This window comes from Centroberyx affinis, unplaced genomic scaffold, assembly GCF_046629955.1.
Source record: "Centroberyx affinis isolate AG114_WGS23_722 - 3 ecotype Tasmania unplaced genomic scaffold, CSIRO-AGI_Caff_v1 ptg001031l_1, whole genome shotgun sequence".
Lineage (NCBI taxonomy): Eukaryota > Metazoa > Chordata > Actinopteri > Beryciformes > Berycidae > Centroberyx > Centroberyx affinis.
The window spans coordinates 194,190-216,685 of NW_027279590.1; the positions used below are offsets into that span (position 1 = coordinate 194,190).

At 39.4% G+C, this 22,496-nt stretch overlaps 1 protein-coding gene across 1 annotated transcript; it reads left to right on the plus strand.

The window, feature by feature from the left end:
• The first annotated feature begins 315 nt into the window (after positions 1 to 315).
• Positions 316 to 12,414, plus strand: slc22a18 (solute carrier family 22 member 18). Its single transcript, XM_071522830.1, has 10 exons — positions 316 to 836; positions 1,821 to 1,918; positions 2,098 to 2,243; positions 2,804 to 2,936; positions 3,483 to 3,595; positions 5,509 to 5,619; positions 6,283 to 6,383; positions 8,638 to 8,739; positions 9,092 to 9,212; positions 10,341 to 12,414. The coding sequence occupies exons 1-10, from the start codon at positions 675 to 677 to the stop codon at positions 10,526 to 10,528; spliced, it is 1,275 nt and encodes a 424-aa protein (XP_071378931.1). The 5' UTR covers positions 316 to 674; the 3' UTR covers positions 10,529 to 12,414.
• Positions 12,415 to 22,496: the final 10,082 nt, after the last annotated feature.

Sequence of the window (22,496 nt, forward strand, 5' to 3'; positions counted from 1 at the left end):
TACATGTTAACATGTTTCTACTCTTTGTTTAGCTTTTACTTGGCATGCATTTTAAATGAATTAAAACATCAGTTACATGCCTAATTGACTTTAACAAAGTAGTGTTTGGTTGTTATTTCTGACCAAAAGCACTCGTATTTACGACTTCAGATCTCTGAAGTGGGAGCTTCCGAGGAGCACCTGAAGGCAGCATTTTGAAATCATACCCAGTTGTATTTACCATAGTTTATACACCCATGGTATTTACCACTTTGATGTGTCGTTCATGTGCGCTAAACTCGTAATTACGGTATTTCCGTCATCACTTGAAGGCAGGGTAAGGTACAGTAGTTCCTCACGGTAATGCTTCAACCATAGACCGTAAAAAATAGCCTTCAACCAGACACTTTTATCGTTATGTTTTCCATTTCTTCGCAAAAATTCCCCAAACTAGCTCCAGTTTACAGCGACCCTCGGTAACGCCCCCTTATCGCCTTGTTGCTCCAAAGTACACCGTTTCATGTGAAAGTTCAACATGACCAAGTGGATTTCGCCAGGAAACTGACACTTGACGCTAGGTTTATTCATAATTTGGACCAACTAGTTTCACCAACAGTCTTCTACCTTGCCGTGCTTGATATTCGGCGAGAATATAGTGTATGTAAGCTAGCTAGGTGTTTTCTAAGAGTAAAAAAATGAGTCGAATCGGTGAGACGAGCGAGGAAAAGTCGAGAATCACGGCTTCCTCACAAGCCGCAGACCTCAACAGACAAAAGCGGATGAAAATAATCCACATCACTTACCTCATCACTGCATTGGAAATAACATGGATGTTTTTACAGTTTTCTATAACTCCTGTAAGTAACGTTAATCCTCTTCTCTCAGACTGGCCCAGGTGCCGGTAGGGGAGACCGGGGTCAGCTGGTTCATGTTGTTTCTGTACTAATGGGTGTATTACACTAACTTCTCTACCAGTGCTGTCATACCCTATGTTATTGCTACATAATGTAATTGCTTAATTAGTTGTGTCCTTGTTATTGTTGTTCCATTACTGTTTTTATTGTGTTTTCTGTTGCCTTGCAAACTACAAGCCTTATTTTCTTTTCTCTTCTTATCTTTTATTTTATCCTCCCCTTCCCCCAGTTTCCCATTAAAAGGCATTTTGCTTCTTGCCGGCTGTCATTGTAAAAAATGATCTTGTTCTTAATTGACTTGCCTGGTTAAATAAAGGCTAAATAAAAAAATATATAGATAAAATCTGAAAAGCCACAAGCATACTGTGGATGAGGTTGACAAAGCTTCCAAAAAAAAATATTTAGGCATTTATTGTCGTTACTGTAAGATTAAAAGAAAATCTCTCGCACAAGAAGTAATGCAACTGTATTATAAAAAGAAAAACTGTGACATTTTCATCATCAGTGGTCAGGAATTTGGCAGAATTTCAACTTCACCCTCACCTACTGAGGTGGAATTGTAAACTTAACCCCAGCCTTCAAATGTAACACCATACAACTAGTTTGTTCTGTTGTTTTGTTCCAAACTTTTTATAACAACCCAGTAGTAGACGCTGATAGAGGCTGACAGGTTCTCATTGATGATCTCATTTAATTCCGATTACTATATATGATAATGATGTGTTAATGTTAAAATCCTACATGTAACTCCTTTAATTTTGATGTGTGATATTTTCACAGTACTCAATGGCGAGAACTGATGCATAGCATGATACTAAGGCTTTGTCAAACAGGATGACTGAAACAAACCGGTAGCCTGTGAGATATTTGCACATTGAAATTATATGAATTCATAATGGGGTTTTTTATCTCTCTCTTTTAAAACAGTATTTGGCCAAGAGGCTTGGCTTCGACACCTTGTGGTTTGGTTATTTGCAAACCACCGTAGGTGTAATTCAGCTGCTTGGGGGTCCTATGTTTGGCAGGCAAGTATTTTGTTGACACAGCACCGAAAAGTTGCTTTTACAGACATTTGTATGTGCGTGGAGACATTTCCTGGACATAGCCTACAGGCTGCTGTTTTGCTGACAGTAGCGGCCGACACTCTTCCTGCCTGGCAGAATATTGTCTGTGATCTCTGGGTTTTATTTCATGTTGCTGGCAGGTTTGCAGATCTCTTCGGGGCGCGAGCGGCCTTGTCTCTGTCCTCCGTCGCCACGGTGGTCTTCTTCCTGTTACTGGCGGTAGCAGATAGTCCCGCCATGCTGTTCATCCACAAACTCCCTGCAGTCTTCATGCATATCCTACCTGGTAGGCACAACTCTTCTAAAATCCTCCTCTCTCAGTTTGACATTTTCAGTAATCCCAAAGAACCTGCATTTTTATGTAATGTGGATCATTCATTCATTCATTCATTCATTCATCTGTCTGTGTGTTTGTCTACCTATCTATCTATCTATCTATCTATCTATCTATCTATCTATCTATCTATCTATCTATCTCCCCAAGTCTGGTGCAGATTGAATGCATTGTCTAATATTTGAACAGTTGATATATTTTCTGTCAATTTAGATTCATACCACATGTGTTTTTTATGCATACATTTACAGTAATATCTTACCATTTAACTCTGAAGGCCTTAGCCCTTATGCAAGATACAAGACACACCAACCTGTTTTGCATCAGTATAAATCTCATGATAGATGTGGAGTGTGCGCACCATAGGGCACTGAAAAAAAAGATCCCCAGATCCCCATCAAATCACCTGTAGTAAACAAATGAAGATTCCCACGCACAAAATTCACCTCTGCTGTGTCTTTTGTTTCCTGAAACACCTTTCCTCTGCCCCCCCCCCCCCCCCCCCCCTGCAGGCGCTCAGATGGTCGTGGCAGACCTTTCAGAGCCAGACAAACGGGCCGATGCTTTATCCAAACTCGGCCTGTGTTTCGGTGTCGGCATGATTGCTGGCTCCACCTTAGGCGGCACCCTCAGCAAACACTATGGGTGAGTGCGTGTTATTGTTTATATAGAATATTGTTGATACAGAATAGATTTAAAATGTATTCAATTTTCATGGCCAACCCCAAGGCATGTATTTCTGATATGTTTAAAGGTGCTATGTGTAGCTTTTTTAAACATCAAGCCTCTGTCTCACACCAGTAGTATTGCTAGTTCTAGTGTTTCTCCACATTCAGACCACATTTCTCATAAGTAGAGCCTGACCGATAGTGGATTTTTGGGGCCGATGCCGATGCCGATACCAATATTAGGGAGTAAAAAATTTTCGATATCGATATATCGGCTGATTCTTTATATATATATACAGAATATAAACATAAACACACATTTTTTGCAGTGATCCCTCAAATTTGGTTATCAAACACACATATCAAACATATGTAATGGAGGCAGGCCGATAAATCCATCGGGCTCTACCCATAAGCCCCTGTTGCTTCCAGTGTGACTGATTCACTGTCAGCTCCAAATTATCAGTTCACCCACAATACCTGTCCGTTCAGCAGTGTTTTTACTGAGTGTTTCATTTCCCAGGGAGACCTTTGCTGCATGTTTCGCTGCCGCGGGGAGCGCCGTGAGTTTAGTGTTGGTTGTAAAGTTTATCCCAAAGAGCACTAAAGCACAAGCTCCGAGGAACAACACAGACAGTAAGACACACTTTAGGCTGCTACACCTGATCATCATGGCTGTTTGGAAATCCATATGAATTTTACTGAGCTGATCTATTAAGACTCATGGCACGCAGGCATGAGGAAGGCTTTTCTCTAAGCAATAAGCCATAAACATTCATGCTTGGCAGTGATTTTACAACAGGAATTGATTCAATTCAATTAGTAATAATGGGGGGAGGGAAACCACTTATTATGCAGAAAGTAAGAAAATGTATTCACACTTAAAATCACATAAAAAAAGTACATTAGAAAGCTGCAATGTTAAGCTTGAATACATTTTCTTACTTGACTTGATTAAATGACGTCATTACAAGTCATTTCCTGCCATTATTTTGCTCAGTATTTTGGCCAATTTGGGATCCCTTAGTTGTTTTCCACTTTTTTACATTTACCAATCAATAATAATCAAATGGCAATAATGATGTTATCCTCTAATAATAATAATAATGTTTATCCTCTGCCAAGCAATTATCACTCATGAACAGTAGCTAAACAATGCAGTTGCTAAGCGACACATCAGTTCCTGTATGAGTGGTGATTTTCCATCAGTGCATTTATATTTACTGTTACAGATCTGTGTTTATATATTGTAACATTATATAATTCATATTTAAATTAACTGTTATGAGGTCACAGGTGTATTAGATAGTATACAACGGCTTCAAACTTGACTCAGCCAATCAGAACTGAGCACAGGAACTGTCTGTTTTATATTTCTTCTTGTGTAAAAACCCTGGCATGGACAACTATGGTGCCTCTTTTGTTTCTGTTTTTCATGCTGACTGAAAGGAGAGTAGAGCTTTGCAATTACATTTTTTTTTTTTTTTTTTTTTTTAAAACCCGTCATCTCCTTTTAAACAACTTGAGTTGTGGCCCGTTCCTCCTCCTCATGGCCAAATTCATATTGACCCTGAAAGAAACTCGATGACATCATGTTGTCTAGGAAAATAATTAGACTGTGAGTCAGGTGGATCGGTCAGGTGCACAGGTCTTTTGGGGAAACCTGTGTGTTTTTGTGGGCCTAGTCATTGTGAATAATACTGCCACATCGTCTATGAAGATAGGTCCTCCGTTGTTTGGGATTACAGAGCATTAAGTGCAGAAAATGTTCCTCACTCCACTGCAAGACGTCCTTTACTTAACTAAGATTTTACATTGTTGTTTTCTTTATTTTGACCGTTATGGTTGGCACAAACTCTCATTCCTGTGGCTTCAAAAAAAACACAGTTTCAAAGTATCAAATTCCAACATTCATTTGGTTACAATTTTACATGTTCTGTGTGGACATGTTGTCCTCCAGAGGTACAAGTTCCATGCAGTGCGTAATACAAAAATGAAAGTGAAAAAGAAGCCTTATCTCACCTCACAGAGAGACACTGTATAAAATATAAAGTATCATTTTCCGGCTAATAAGTTGTTTTAAAAACGTAACTGAACACTTGAAATGCTTTTGAGAATGTAAATCACAAGCATTAAAACCTGCTGTAACCATCTCATAAACTAAAGACTAGGGCAGAAATCTTTGTTGGAGAGTCAGTTATATCAAAAGCCGGGACATGAAAGAGTTCAGATGCATTGTGGGTGACTTGCATCATTTCTGTTAATGTATAGTGGTGAGAGAGTGATGTTTTAAAATGGGTCTTAAAAAGCAAACTTGCTTTATATAAATAACAGCTCTTTAAATATTGCAAGAGCTACAGTAGCTTTTCGTTTGTTTGCCTTTCACATTCTCACGTCACAAATCCTTTTTTATTATTTATTTGACTGGGACTGTTAGGAACGATGTAATCTGACAGTATCGATGTTGTTCATGAAATGCCATTTATGTTTTTTCTAGACATTTATGTCTTTCCTGACAGTTGTTTTCTTACTCTCTGAATCCACTGCAGGTGACAACAAAAGCAGATCAATATTCAATCTGGGGGAAATCACGAGACTCATGAAGTTTCCAGGAGTGACGATGACGTTCCTGGTGAAGATCGTCTCAGGTTTACCTTCAGGTGAAAACAGGTTTCATTAAAGACATTTTTGCATAATATCTTCCTCAATATATCTACAAAACACTATTTACAGTAGCAAATTTAAAACAAATGTGTTCCAAATCTACACTGCATGTACTGTATGTCCCATGAATTGTAGAAAACATAGATACTGTATGAATTATAATAATAGTTAATAATAATAATAATAGCTATTTCTCCCTACAATTTTCCTATTGCACTGTATGGGAAATTGTGAGGGAGAAATAACAATAACAGTAATTCATGTCTGTCTTTAAAGGCCTGAATGTAACATGGTGTCCGCTGTTGAAAACACACTGCAGTCTTTGTTTACATTGTGATTTATTGGATCAAAGTCATTTTTTCACTATGCAGTTCAGTATCTCACCTTCATTTCACGGCATTTCAAGGCTGCTTGTCCATACTTATGTTTTAAAAACCCTGGTGCTTTAAGCTAGTTCTAAAATGGATTTGAAGTGCTTCTGTATGTATTTCTCTTAAGAGATGATCTTTGAAATGCACCACAGTAATGTAAAAATGCAGCTGTTATCTGTAATGGAAACATCGACATACAAATCAAGCTTGACAGTCTCCAGGGACGGTGAGGAGGAAAATCAAAACTTTCTGGAAATCAAAGAGAAACATGTCCTTCTCTGTCCTCAGGTGTGTTTCAGGTGATGTTCTCCGTCATCGCAATGAACTTCTTCAAGCTGCAGCCTGAGCAGAATGGATATCTGATGGCTTACTTTGGCATCGTGCAAATGGTAAGTGCAAAAAATGATGTTCAAGGGATAAAATATACCAGATCATGTTCAGTGTTTGTGGGATATTTTGATTCACCTGGATGTGTTATGTGAATGAACAATCAGTATGATATCTTATACATAAATTTGTTAGTATCCTCAATAAGCATATATTCATTTGTTAAAGTTATCATTCTTCATCAACAAAGCAGCAGGGTAGGGAATAGTGGTGTCCCGAATTGAGAATGTGGTTTGCCCAGTGTAGGGCATGTGAGGTTTCGCAGGCATAAGAGGTCAGGTTCACACCATTCAAAGCATATCTGTGAGGACAACAGATAAGGGAGTAGTCTAAGGGAGTGAGGGAGTAGAGGAAGGGAACAGAGACCAGTTAACCATGATGACTAAGGGAAAAGACACTAATACTGTATCGAGATGAGGTAAGGTTTAGGTGAAGGTCAGAAGGAGGGGTGTTGCAACTCGGCCCACAGTGGGAATGGTTACAATGTTTAGCAATATGATATAAAAGATGATGCATTGTGATTTGGAGACAGTTGCTCCAAGGACTGACTGGGTTTACTGTACTTTGTTTGATTTTGCAGTAAACCTATTTCATATTGAACTCTACTGAATCTGTTTGATTATTTGATTACTGAGAAACTCAAAGTATGGCAGAGGACCTGAAGACATTTTGGCCCAGCTGAAGGTTTTTCTCCCTCATGTTCTCTTTAATGATGCATGCAGCATGGAGAGAAGCGCACAGCAGAAGCACTGATACAATTCTCTGTAGTTCTCTTAAAGTGTCTCCTAGGCAAGGCAGCATAAAGATGACATCACTATTACAGGAATGAACAGCGGCGTCTCAGGATCACACCACTGTCCCAGGAATGCATGGCACCTGTCCCTCTGATTCTGAACATCTAATTACACGTAGACACATGAAGGAAGAAAGCAGTTATTGTAGCCTAAAACAGAGACATACAATACAACCTTTTCTCCACACTGTGTATTGGTCAGTGGAGGAAGAAGTACTCAGATCTTTTACTTAAGTAAAAGTAGAAATACCACAGTATAAAAATACTCTGTTAAGTAAAAGTCCTGCATTCAAAATGTTACTTAAGTAAAAGTACAAAAGTATTAGCATCAAAATGTACTTAAAGCAACAAAAGTAAAAGTACTCATTATGCAGAATGGCCCATTTCAGAATAATACAGTATATATTATATTACTGAATAATAATTTATTGATGAATTAATGTGTAAGCATCACTTTAATGTTGCAGCTGGAAAAGGTGGGGCTGATTTCCACTACTTTATATACTGCTTGGTAGCTTACAGTAATCTATAATAATGCATCACAATTTATTAGTTGATTATATTTTGTATTAATAATCTTAATCTGCAAAGTAACTAGTAATTTAAGTTATCAAATAAAGGTAGTGGAGTAAGAAGTACAATATTTCTCTCTGAAATGTAGCGGAGAAGAAGTATAAAGTAGCATAAAATGGTAATACTCAAGTACCTCAAAATTGTACAGTACTTAAGTACAGTATTCGAGTAAATGTACTTAGTTACTTTCCACCTCTGGTATTGGTAAATATGAAACTGATTGGCTGGCTGACTTGTCGAATGTCTGTTTTTCTACTCGCTGTGATCCAACCTATATCCAGTTCATTAAGCTTTTCCACTGTCTGTTCTAAACAGCCGGTGTCTGGTAGCTCTTTCCTGGGAAAAATCCTCTGCCACACAGGAAGTGATGCGTTTTACATTTCCGGTTTGTCTGGAATAAACAGAAGAAGAAGAACTGGGTAGTTAGCATGAGCAGCGATAGCCACCATGGCTGAATAGACAAAGAAAAGAGAAACTCAAACTGCATCGACAGAAAATCCAAGCTCCGCCCACACTGTTTGATTGACGTTCCGTGGAGTTTTTTTCAGTTTTGTACCTTGTGACTGTAAACATTCACTGTAACACTGCAAAAATCGCCAACACAAAACCCTTAAATGTCCGTGAATGTGTTCAAAGCCTAAGAATTATTAAACATTTAATGGTTTCCCCCAAAGACTCACTGTCATTTAGCATTGGCACACAATTGGCCAAACAATGCATGTCATTTCCACATTTTTACAATTAAACATGTAGTAGCAGAAGTGTAAAAGCGCTCTAAAACTACCTTATTATCATTTATAGTTAGTAGATTAATATACAAGATAAGCTGATTTTCATTTCAGTGTATTTTGTGCTGAGACAAGCTGAGTAACAGCTGGGTGTTTCTTCAGGTGATCCAGGGAGGAGTGATCGGCCGGCTGACAGCCAGATACTCTGAGAGCTCACTGCTGCTGCTGTCCATCGCTGTCGCTTCTTTGGTGGGACTGGCCCAGGTACACACACACACACACACACACACACACACACACACACACACACACACACACACACACACACACACACAAAAGTCAAAGTCAACTTTATTGTCAATTCTGCCATATGTACAGGACATACAGAGGATCGAAATGCCGTTTCTCTCAGATCACAGTGCAGGCAAATACAAGTACAAAACAAAACAACAAGGATATAAAAAATATAATCTAAAAATCTGTTATGTTGTGATAACAGCAAAAGATCATTGCTGCTATCAGCTGTATTTGCTATTTCCATCCTTTGTGATAAATGATTGTGTGTCATTGCTGGTTGTAGCCCAGATATTGTTTTTGTTTTTGTTTCTCCCTGCAGGCTTTCATGCTCAACGTGTTCCAGTTCTGCTTCATCGTCGTCCCCATGATGTTTTCCCTCAGTGTGTTTAACGTCATCACAGACAGCATGCTGACCAAGAGCGTTCCCTCCTCTGACACCGGTAAGATCATCTGAAGCTTCTGTCTGTTTTTATCGGTTCTATATTGTCTTTTATTCTTCTCTGTCCTTTACACAAGAAACCACCAAGCTAAATTCCTTCTATGTGCAAATGTAGTTATGGCCAGTGAAATGATTGTGTTTCTGATTCTAACAACAGCGGTCATTCAAAGGTTTGAATTTTGCAGTGCAGCTAAACACACAGCAGGGACTGGATCTGTGCAGTTGATGTGTGCTGGCTGCTGATTGGCTGCTGATTACAGTCAAAGGCTAAACTTGCAACCTGACCAGGGAATCGCTGCAAGAATGCAATCTTACAGCACCAAATGCACCAATAGTAGCTACATATATGGGATGGTTATCAAGTAAAAATACCAAACATTTGCTGGTTACAGCTTCACAAATGCTGAGATTTGCTGCTTTTTTTCTGTTTCACATCATTATAAAATAACCCGAACCCTGCTGCTCAGATTAAGTAAGAAATCTGAAGAATCACTTTGGGCTCTGGGAACTTGTGATGGGCATTTGTTATAATTTTTGACATTTTATAGACTAAATTCTTAATCGATTAATAGAATAAATAATCGATAATGCAAATAATTGTTAGTTGCAGCCCTACATTGGCTGGTTGGTTCCACACCACAGAACTGTCTGGCTAAGTTTTGTGCACCACATCAAATTTCAGTGTGGATCCCTGCTTTGTTAAGCAGACAGAGATATTCTCGAGAGAAAGAAGTATTGCAGTATCTGCATTTTTGCATGTTAAACACAGGCAGACAACACTGATTTTTTGCCCTTTGTAGGCATTTGGCTGTCAGTGATGATGACAGTCAAATGCCTACAAATATAGTTTCTGAATAAAAATATAGTTTCTGAATAAAAATATAGTTTCTGAATAAAAATATAGTTTCTGAATAAAAATATAGTTTCTGAATAAAAAGAGACATTATTTTGTTACATAAGACACATAAAACTGCCATTAAGACACATTTTTATCAGGCTCCAAGTCTGAAAATAGCCATTTCAAACAAACTAAACAGGGAAAACTAAAACCAGCAAACCCTATCTGTAAAAAAAACTGAAATAAAAAATGAAAATGAAATTTAAAAACCAATGACGTCTGCTCCTGCAGGCACCATGCTGGGACTGTGCGCCTCGGTTCAGTCTCTGCTTCGCACCATCGGGCCGACGATCGGCGGCTTCCTGTATGTGAACTACGGCGTTTCCTCCTTCGGTCTGATCCAGTTCGTCGTGAACATCGGCGTCTTCGTGTTCCTGCTGCGGCGCGGCTTCAACAAGGAAGCCGGCCGGAAGGAATGAAATCTCTCACTCTCGCCTAAATTCAAAATCTCTTCTCATCTCATCTTCAGTTTGTAGGGGAGATTTAAATCCCCAGTCGATTTTACATATAATCATTTTTTACAATCACTAATTTCTGAGCACCTTTTACATGTTGAAGCAGTTTACATGTTGAGAAAAGGGAGATCATTCTGTGTTGTTCTGATTTTCACTCAGCAGTTCTTTGGCCTGTGATGGAGGTTCAGGATCAAACCACTAGATGGCAGCAAACTCACTATTTCTAACTGATAACACTCGTGCCTTTTATTTATCTGTCAAGTGCATTATTTACCAATATTAAGATTTTACTGAATATCAGATATAGGCCAGTCAGTGTCATCCAGCTACAGAAAAACAGTCTGTAATTTGAAATTAAATTTTATTTTCTTGGCATATTTTATTTATTCATTCAACTTTTCAATGATGTTAAAAAATAAATAAATGAAAAGTATTTCATCAGTCTGGGTTTCAGTGGAGAATTTTAGTGCCCCATGATGGTCTAAATCAGGCATAAAAATGGTCAAATTTAAAGATGGTGAATATCAGCTGCTTCAATACAAAAATATTGTATTGGCCTTCAAAACCCACATCAGTTGAACCCTGATACACTACCAGTCAAAAGTTTGGACACACCACATTTTTCTTTATTTTTACTATTTTCCACATTTTAGAATAATAGTAAAGACATCAAAACTATGAAATAACACAAAAGGAATTATGCAGTGACCAAAAAAGTGTTAAATCAAAACTATCTTATATTTTAGATTCTTTAAAGAAGCCGCCCTTTTCCTTGATGGTAAGGCAAAGGCTTTGGAAAGAAATTCATACATAGGATCAACTTCAGTATTTATATTTTGTCTAAGAAACAGATTTCAAGCATTTATGCAGAAGACTTAAGATCAAAATGGCTTTAAGAGAATGAAAAACATAGAACATCCAATCAGGTGAGTTCAGACTGTTGACTGGTAGTGTCCACCTGTAAACTGTATGGAGGAGTTTCAGTTTTGTGTGCGACTTGCCGTCCTAGCCCACTATATGGCTTGGATCTGCCTATCTCCCATTGGGATTTCACTCCTATGTAGCTACATCTTTAGGTATGATTCAGTTGTGATTGACTCTCCTCCTTTTTGTCTTAAACCCACATTTCTGTGGTCTTTACTCCTTTTTGATACATGTTGTTTGGAGTCATGATATTGGATGCTATTTATGGATGTTACAAAAAAACTTCTGATTGTTAATTAATTTTTTGATTGCCATACCTTGCCACCTGGATGGACCCCTGTACCTCACTAGGCACTGATTTGTACCATGAGGTTACCTGATTACCTTGGCCCTATGATTGGACCATCTTATTTCCTGTTCCCTGATATAAACAGGCCCCATTGTATTGTTTATTATAGCCTCTGGACTCTGATACATTTCACATTCAGTCAACAACCTGAAATTTATGACCAAATTCTGAATCACAAATGCAGCAAAACAAATGACGTAATGAGGATGAGCAAATCCTTGCGGCTTTATCATAATGATATATTTGTTGTTCTTCATCATATTTATTTACAGTTTTCTGCTACCTCAGTCGCCAAGCCGCAGCTTGTTGAAGTGATGTCACACAATCTGCAGCAGGTGTCTCTTTGTTCAGAGAAAATACAGAGTGTTTTTGAAATATTGCATCTTCCCCAATCCCAGATAATCATTGTCTTGTTCTAACAGTAGGGGGTCAGAGGTTTTACAGACCGAGCTGCACTTCCAACAGATGTCACTGGTGTGATTTCTGTGGCAGTTAGTTCTGCCAAATATCTGCTGCAGCCTGCCAGCCAACAGAGAGACTGTAACATTCACATTGTGTCCCGACTACAGCAAATAAAGGGGGATTTTACAAAGACCGCCTGTTTTCTATTAAGTCAAAATAGATAACTATAAAAAAAAAAAAAGACTGTTTTCTTCATAATGTTTTTAAAAAGTGTTAATTTGAAGCAATGAATTTGGCTGTAATTGACAGACTGCTACACATGTTGCAACCTGTTGCAGTCAAATTACAAATTGAGCAGGAACATTTTCTAAATACAGGGGAAAAGTGTAGAAATCAAGAAAGTGTGAAATGTTTTATAGTATTTTTTCAAAATACAGTTTTCTTAATTTCAATTTCAGACAATAATGCCACATGAAATAAGTAGTTATAGGCCGAGCTTCATATCAGTGAGACTGAAGCTGCAGAATCCTGAGAATCAGACCGGAGCACCAAGCGTCAGAGTCCGTCTCCATGGAAACTGTCTGTCAAAACAGTGGCTGCTGGGAAAAGGCGAATAAAATCGATCATAAACTCCTTTCTTTGATTTTGAAAATGGAAAGTTTCTGGTCTCTAAAGACAGCGTTTCCGGGAGAAGTCAAGTAGAAATTTCAGCACAGCTTGTAGATGTCAAGTGATTTCAATTCAAAAAAGCCAAAATATCTGCAGTGGTTCTCAACCTGGGGGTCGGGACCCCCCAGGGGGTCGCAAGATCATTTTAGGGGGTTGTGACATGATTTATGGGATAGGAAAAACATATCTACTATACAGATTTATTATTATGTGTATTTTTTCAAAGTTTTCTAAAATTTTTGCTTTTTTCTTGTGTAATACTGAATATTTTTCAGCCTCAAGGCCTCTGATATTGAATCAAGTGAAACAACCTGAAAAGAGAAAATCATTCTGTGGTTGAGCTGTTCACCACTCTGCACTGTACACACCTGTGACGGGTCAGGAGGAGGCTTCGCTTCGTTTTAAAGGGTCATGAGCCAAAAAGGTTGAGAACCAATGAGCTCACAGATTGGCCTTTCTAGTGTTAAAGCAATATTCCACTTAGTTTTAACATGGAAATTATTCAGCACTTGACCAGAAACCAGAATATAAACTACTAAGTAAGATCAGATGCAGCAGGACGAGTTCTATTCTTGGTTTACGCTAAATTTAGTGTTTAGAAATGAAAGTAGATCCGGTCTCCCAAACAGGAACTATCTCTCCTAAATGGTATCCCTCCGCTATGTTCTCTTCTATCAATAAAAATGCTATTTGGCAAAATTATGTTCTAAAACGTTGGAGTCAGTTGAAAATGACAGCAGCAGGATCTGTTGTTGAATCTGTTCACAAACATGTTAAATGTCAGTTTTCATTTAAATGAATGGGAATTAAAAATCCGGATGCCAAAAACTCGTCCAGCTGCATCCTATCTTGGTGAGTTTATATTCTGGTTTTCATGGCGGTTAAGTGTCAAATAACCCCCATGTTAAAACTGGAAAAAAAAGTGGAATATTGCTTTATGCCTGAATTGATATCTTGATTGATGCAGAAATGAAAGCAGGTGAAGCTGCTGTGAGCGGGTCTGTTCAGGATCTGTCCTGCACCTTTAATGTGATCAGCCGTCTCAGAGACAATCCCATCATCTGAGCCCGATCCTGGACTCCACTCCCAGCATGCACTGCTGCGTTACTTCCTACAGTCTGAGTTAGAGCTGGCCGATATATATATGTACACTCACTGAGCACTTTATTAGGGACACCTGTACTCCTCCTTATTCATGCAATTATAGAATAGAATATACTTTATTGTCCAGCCGAGGCAGGAAAATTGTCCTTGGTCTCACCCAGGAAAATATAAACACAAACATGTCCACAAGATGAAAACATCAACAAAACATCACATTAGCAGAACAAAGATCTCTCAACTGTACAACAACAGTGCATTCATACCCACGGTGTACAGCCTACACTCCCATATTTAAATCCAACCAGACAATCATGTGGCAGCAGTGCAATGCATAAGATCATGCAGATACAGGTCAGCAGCTTCAGCTCATGTTCACATCAAACATCAGAATGAGGAAAAAATGTGATCTCAGTGACTTTGACCGTGGCATGGCTGTTGGTGCCAGACGGGCTGATTTGAGTATTTCTGAACCTGCTGCTCTCCTGGGATTTTCACACACTACAGTCTCTAGAGTTCACACAGAATGGTAAAAACAAAAAAACATCCAGTGAGCGGCGGTTCTGCGGACGGAAACGCCTTGTTGATGAGAGAGGTCAGAGGTCAGAGGAGAATGGCCAGACTGGTTGGAGCTGACAGAAAGGCTTCAGTAACTCAGATAACCTCTTTACTACTGTGGAGAGCAGAAAAGCATCCCAGAATGCAACACGTCCAACCTGGAGGAGGATGGCACTTTGGTAGCTGGTTGACACTGAGCTGAAAGCTGATACCTACCCAGTATTAGTATGGTGTTCCTAATAAAGTGCTCAGTGAGTGTATATATATACAGTATATATCTAGTCTGATATCACATATACTCTTGGTGTGTGTGTGTGTGTGTGTGTGTCTTATGAGTATGACTGATTCTTTATACTTGTGTAGTAGATGGGTGTTATGGGATGCATTATTGTCAAGTACTATGCTGAACTACAGTCGTGTGCAAAAGTCTTAGGCACCCAAGAGTTTTTATATAAATTGTGTCTTAGATGTTTATTCATTTTTTTTCTGCATTAGTGTGTCAGTAGACTGCTCTTTATAGTACATTTTTTGATATTTAGAAACTTTTCATTTAATTATTTTTGAAAGCATCTTCACTTTACTTTTTTTCTTTTACATGTTAGAAAGAAAGAAAGAAAGAAGAATTTTGCACAGTACTGTATGTCTCCGTTTTTTACTATGTCTAAACTTATTTTTAGATACATTCAAATTGGCTATTTTACATTGCTGTAATTATTTTTTGTAATATGCTGCCTGGAAAATGCCACTTTTCAAGCCCCTGGAGGGTTTTTAGGTAATTCTCCTTCACATTCACTTGCAAATTATATATTGTATCCTTTTCTGCGAGGAATGTGTGAATAAAGAAACGAAACGAAACTGTGTGATTTTGGTTATCGTAATATCCTGATATAGCTTAAATGTCGTCTTCTCCTGATCTTAAAGGCTGCGTTACTTTATAAATTTTTACAATTTTCTGAACTATTTGACTGTTCTAGTGTTCTGGAGTGAAATGAACAGTGAACACCTCTAGCTGCTTCTCCATCATATCCACATTATCCACGTTTCTCTGGTGTAAATATCTTCTGAAAGCACCCAATAGTCATCCCCAAAATATTGTCACATTATCGATTTCGAGGTATTAGGTCAAAAATAGTATGATATTTGATTTTGTCAATATCGCCCAGCGCTAGTCGGAGTTGTCAAACGCTTTCTTCAAAAAACACAAACTCATCATGACACTCGTCCCTGTTGGTGCGGCTGCTGTGGGTTTTACACTGCAAAAAAACTTCCATTTAGTCTCATATTCAGCCTTCAGATCTTATTTTTGTTAAACCCAAAAGAAACACTCTGCCAGTGAGGAGAGATAACTCCACTCCCAATGCTGCTTCACTTGTTTCAAGAATTTTCTAGAAATGAGTGTCAGTCTATTGAAACCAGTCAGAATAAGGCAGATCACTTTCAAAATGACACTTGATTCTTCAAAATTCTTGAAACAAGTTAATTTGCATTGGAAACAAGTGAAATGATCTAACTCCACTGGCAGGTTTTTCACTTATTTTAAGAAAATTACAATTTTAGGACTCAATGATAGACTAAATGACTTGTTAAGATGGAGATTTTTTACAGTGTACAGTCAGTTTGAAAGGACACACTTGCGGAAAAAGGCGCATGTTCTTGAATTCCCTCTCTCTCACTCTCTCTCTCTCTCTGTCTCTCTCTCTCTCTCTCTCTCTCTCTCCCTCTGACACACTGGATGGATTTGTGGGGTGTCACTGTATCTGTGGACCCAGGGGGGGCGGACATGGCAGCAGGGGGGGGGGGGCGAAGGGGTGGTGCAGGTGCCTTGTTACACTTGGCCCTTTGAGTCAGGGGGAGCCGGGACAATGCTGCTGTTAACACTCCTGACGGGGACCTTTGGGCCCTCTGAAACTTTAATGTGACTCTGCGAGCGACCTGCGCTCGGCGAGGTCAGAGATGAGCGCCGCCTCGTGTCGCCGCACGGGGAAGCCGAGCGGCGGCGTGGGGGGGCCGGGGCCGCCACGTCCCCCGCGGGCACGATAATGAGCCGTCTGTCTCCACCCGCCGCGCCGAGAGACGAGGCTCGCTGTCTCGCTTAAAAAGAGCACAGGTTACCTATCTGATTTGTGCGAGGCGAGCGGCGACCTGATCTCGGGCAGAGGAGCCTTCGGTCTAAATGTTTTATACCGAGGCTTTCTTGTTCTCTTTTTGTCCCGGACAACCTGAAGCTCCTTATCCAAACACTTTGCTCAGTATCTTGTTAGCTGCATCTAGGTAATTGCCAATTCAATCAAACCTGTGTCAGTATCCAAGTGTAACGAGTCTAGTCCTCAAGAAAATTTGTGCAACATTTATCCTGAGAATTTATCCTGATAACATCCTGATCCTGATAAAATTAGGATTGATTTTATTTTATTAGGAATTTAAAAGCACAACAACTCAAAAGAGTATCATGACACAAAATCCCAGAGGATAGCAAGGCAAGGCAAGGCAGCTTTATTTGTATAGCACATTTCATACACTGGGGCAATTCAAAGTGCTTTACAGAGTGATAAAAATACAGTAAAGATAAAAGAGTTACAATTAAAAAGTGCAGAAGTACAGACAAGAGATACAAAAGATAAAAGACTTAAAAAGTAAACTAGTGCAGTTCAAATCAAGTGAAATAGAAAGATAAAAGAACACAACAAATACTCCCACTTTTAGATGCACATTGTGAGTGAACCCATATGTTTTTCTGTAATTTTCTTTTCCCCTGTCCTTCCTGATTCTACTCTTGATCTGATAGCACTTAAAAGCATTACTAAAAACACTTATTTCCAAAGTGGTCCTCGATGGAAACAAACAAACACAATACATTAAAAACAAACAGGTCGATGGAAACAAACAAGATACACCTACTAGCCCCCCCTTGCAACCCCACGCCCATGGTTCAAACTCCCTCCCTTAAAAGTGAACCATCAACACTCCCCACAAAGCCGCCTTAACTTTTGTTTTAAAAATGGCCTTTGTTTGGCTTTGTTTAATATGCAGGGGCAGGTTATTCCATAAGGAGATCCCAGTATAGAAAAATGAGTTTCTTGCTATTTTACCTTTAACACGAGGACCACTGCATGACATAATGCTGTAGGTAACAATATTGAGATTACAACCCTTATATATTTTTTTTGCTTCGTCCTAAACTACGGAGCAAAATAGTGACTTTTAGTTTTTTTCAAATGTGTTTCTGGTGCGCACAAGAAAGTCCAAGTCTGAGTTCAAAGTCCAAGTTGAAAATATGACTCTAACTAACTGATGTATTATCATCCCTAAAGTTCAAACACTTGCAAAACTGAAACAGCAGCAAAATAAGCAACGTGACTTGCAGAAAGAAAACCACTATCCTGTCACAAAACAACCAGAAATGATTTCTCATGCACACAAGAAACACAAAAAAAACAAAAAATATGCACCCCGTCACTTCAGGGTCTCAGTAATAAACCACCAGCTGCATCACAATGCTGATTCCTGTGTAGAGAGAAGAACCTGACATGCACCTGACACAGAGACAGCAACTCAAAATGCCCCCCCCCCCCCCCCCCCGCCCCGCCCCCCCCTCCCTGTCCTCTCTGGTGGAGTTGGCCACAGGAGGGAAAGGTGATCTTAGGGGGTTTTGTCTTGGTGTAATCAGACAGCGACATCATCAATCATGAGGGGGGGGGAATTACAGCGGGTTACAATGGGAGATAAGATAATGAGCGGGGCCACAGCGACCCGCGGAGGAGCGGCTCGAGTTCCAGTCCTGATTACATGGCATGGAGCTGGAAACCGGCTGCAGGTCCGACATGTTCTGCTCCAGCTGGGAGGAACGGCGCGAGGAAGTCTTCCTGTGAAAACTGCACACGGACGCAGATTTCAGAAGTTAGTTCTACTGTATTTCACAGTCATCAGAAGCTTTAAATGATAACTGGTGTTCGTCTTCCAATAAGTGATCAGTTTTTAAATGTGGAAAAATTCTCTGATTAAGACATTTTAGGTAACACTTTACAATAAGGGTACATTAATTAAGGGGTAGTTAGTTTGTTTGTTTGTTTGTTTGTTTATTTAGATCCCCATTAACTACTGTATTGTAACAGCTACTCTTCCTGGGGTCCCCATTAGCATTTTTAACAATACTTCAATAACAGAAAATACATCAATACACATCCGTAACATTCATACTCACAATAAGACTCAATACATAACACAACCACTAAGACACACAACAACAAAGACCAACTCAAAGTCTAATACATACGATAGCTCTATAAAATAATTTCATCTCTTGAGTAATTGAGAAAAAGAAATCACTTAGCAACTCATCCACTAAATCACAAATAAAAGTGGGATGGATAGCTCAAAAACAAAGTCATATAATATTCTACACTATTCCTTGTGTAAACAAATAGTCTTAACTTTGTGTTAAAGCATGTTGTTTTAACAAAAGTTAATGCTTAATAGGGGTTAGTTAATGATTAATAAGCATTAAATAACCCTTAATTAACAGTTAACTAATGTGTCTGGTAATAATTTACTAATAGTTTATAAAGATGACTATTAAATAATGTATACATTAATACCTTAGTTAACATGAACACCATTAGTAAATAATTACCAGACACATTAGTTAATTAAGGGTTAGTTAATGCTTATTAAGCATTAACTAACCCTTAATTAATGTACCCTTATTGTAAAGTGTTACCACATTTGAATAGGTTCATGACCCCATTTCCCATTCTGTCACATGACACTATTTACATCTGACTGTGGTTGTGTTTGTAAAATGAACAGGACTTTTTAGGAGTTTAGTTTTGTTTATCTTTTTCATCACAGCATTGTTCCACTATGCGACCCCACAGCGGACAACCAGCTCTTCCACATATGCATGCTGTCAATATATATTATATCTGTAAGTATAAGAGGGAGTTTTGAATACTCCATGTTTAACGATGTATTCTGTTCCTATAGCTACATGTTTTGCCTCAGGTTAGTTAACTCAGGGTGACATCATAACAAATCAACCTACTGAGCACTGGGTGTGTTTTCAGCATCGTGTCTCTGCTTTAGCTCTCATATTGCCCAGGATCTTTTTGGCTGTGTATAGCCCAGCTTTAGAGCAAGCAACAAATACATTATTACATATATTTAAACAATGCAAAACAGCGTTAAATATCAAAAACATGCATTAGAGAATTCCTTATGTACAAGATGACACTTTATTTTTGTCATTTACCCCACAAGATGCTACTAAACTTTCACTTTTAAACCCTATGGAGCCTCATTTCAGCCTGGACGTCTAGAACCATTTAGAGTCTTTTTTAAACGGCTAATCAACGTAAAATTGCTTAGTGGGAAGTTTTCTACTGTGAGGGAAGTCCTTATTTTCTTATTTACCCCTAACCATAACCTTAACCTTTAGTTGTTTTAGTGCAGAGATGTGTTCTGCAGGCAGCCAGGCGTAGGTACAGCACCAATCAAGGGTGCACTACAGTCGACAGCTGAACAGATATTTATATTTACACGACCTTATTTCCATGCCAGTGTGAAGATTATGATCAAAATGGACGAGAGAAACTTGGATTATTATTACATTATTGGGTTTTATTACAGTAAGGAGAAGGTTTAATAAAGGAGAGGGGATGATGATTTTGAAATTTTACCTACAATTTTACCTACTAAATATCTTCTGTATAATGTGTGTATGGGACGTAATATGTTAATATTAACTGAGGACACTCCTCTCCATGACACACACCTGTGTCTATCCTTTATATTGACCTGCTTTCTTGCCATACTGTGCAAATACCCTGAAGAAACATTGAAGCAATGAACAATTGAGCCTACGAGTGTGTGACCTCTCCTTCCACTCCAAGGTTGAAATTTTCAGGTTTCATAAAAGGAAACCAAACTGATAATCTAATAACAAAATTCAATACACTGTCACTCATTCATAAATTTGGTTAACTATTATTGATTTAAAATAAAAAGGCAACAATAACAAAATGACATCCTACAGATACGTAATGTTTTGTTTTGTGTCGTTTTGAACTCCAGCCAAATACAAATTACAAAATACACAAAAGTAATTAATAAAAGTAATTAGTAACGCATTTCAAATACATTAAATTAAATTACTGCCCCTCTCTGATGGCGTTGTTTCCGCTCCCAGGCTTCACTGAGCGCTGTGAGGCCGCTGTGTTGCTCTGAGCGCTTTCATCAAACTCTGCACTGTTTCCTCCTGTAGTTCAGATCGTTTGTCCAGGTGAGAACAATGACCCTTGAACTCGGTTGAATTAACAAACCGCACCTCAGTCTACAGGAAACCACCCCGAAACACAAAGGATTATGGGTAGAAGGAGACGGATGTGGTTCCTCATGCTCGGAAAGGCCGAGCAGAACAAAACCGGACCGATGCTCATATTCAGCTATTTCTTCATGTGCTCTTAACTGGTATGAACACCACAGAAGAAGAGACAGACGAGTCCATCATGCTGAGATAAAGTTACAGGAATCAGGCTTGTGAGTATTTATTTTCAAGTCCTGGTTCGTTTATAATTGGTCAGAGTGAACCTGAACGAACCAAACACAAAAATACAGCAAAGTCAGCTATTTCCAAACAAACTGCAGGCGTCTCCAAGTCAATGACATCCATATTTGGATTTACAGTGATCAGATTGTGATGTGTGTGTGTGTGTGTGTGTGTGTGTGTGTGTCAGTGTGCAGGTGAGCGGCACGTGTGGAAGCAGCGTGTGGCGGCCGGCGGCGTCATCATGCCCTCTCTCTCTCCCCCCCCCCCTCTGGACCTGCTGCGGCGGAGCGTGCTGAGGCGTGTGTCAGCGTAAAGCCGGGTGTGAGTATGAGTGTGTGTGTGTGTGTGTGTGTGTGTGTGTGTGTGCGGCACGCTCTGGAACAACACTCTCACTGCCTGACATGTGCCGCCAGCCGCCCGCTAATCCTCCACCGACGCCTCTGTGCGGCATCGCGGTCGACAGGAAAACAATAACCTGACCTGTGAGGCCCGGCGGCATCACCCCCCCCCCCCCCCCTCCACGCTCTGTCCAATGAGACGCCATATCGGTTCTGCGTGCCGCTCACTTAACGCGCCGGAGCGACGTTCCCCCGGGATTATCTCGCAGCAAAAACAGGAAACGTAGCTGAGGTTTCTACATAATACTACATATTGCCGCGCGGAAATTAATTAATTTGTTTTAGGATTACGCACCGAGACAGTTGGGAGATCCGAACGTTTTTTGAAGCTAATATGGTTCAAAAGGGAGGATATGGATATCATTTTTAATTACGGTTGAGCCGATTAGACGGCAATATGATGAATTAGTGAAAGGCGGGAAAAAAAGCGTGCGCCAGGAGAGGCAGCTGCTGCGGCGAGCGGCGGTAAGCTCCCGCTCCGCAGCGTGTTGTTTGGTTTGCATGACTCATACGGAGCGGCATCTGCCTCCTGCACACACAAATCTGTCCAGTGGTCAGATTTGGCCGATAAGCGGTTATGACGCAACCGAGCATTCATATTGTGCGGGGTTAGGGTTAATATGCGATTCAATTCAGGATCAATTAAGTTACAGGTTTGTGGGCAAAATATCAATATGAAGTATAAGAGAACATGAAGTCGTGAGCTTTGAATTATAAAGATGTGTCTGGGTGAAGAGCAGCTCTGAGATGCCGTTATGTTGTGTACTGTTATGTACTTTGTTTTTTTAGATATTTACTCTCAAAGGTTCTTAAAAAAAAACACACCACACAAGCATGAAGTGATGTTCAAAGATCATGAATATGTGGAAAACTCAATGTGGATTAAAAAAAATAGCAGTGGTGGAATGTAACTAAGTTCATTTACTCAAGTACTGTGCTTAAGTACAATTTAGAGGTACTTGTACTTTACTTGAGTATTTCCATTTT

What these genes read in the sequence shown, in the direction of transcription:
- slc22a18 (XM_071522830.1), top strand. Translation starts at nt 675, where the DNA reads ATGAGTCGAATCGGTGAGACGAGCGAGGAAAAGTCGAGAATCACGGCT. An exon ending in GGGGGTCCTATGTTTGGCAG is followed by an intron (nt 1,919 to 2,097) that starts GCAAGTATTTTG and finishes TGTTGCTGGCAG; the next exon opens with GTTTGCAGATCTCTTCGGGG. An exon ending in ACCCTCAGCAAACACTATGG is followed by an intron (nt 2,937 to 3,482) that starts GTGAGTGCGTGT and finishes TTCATTTCCCAG; the next exon opens with GGAGACCTTTGCTGCATGTT.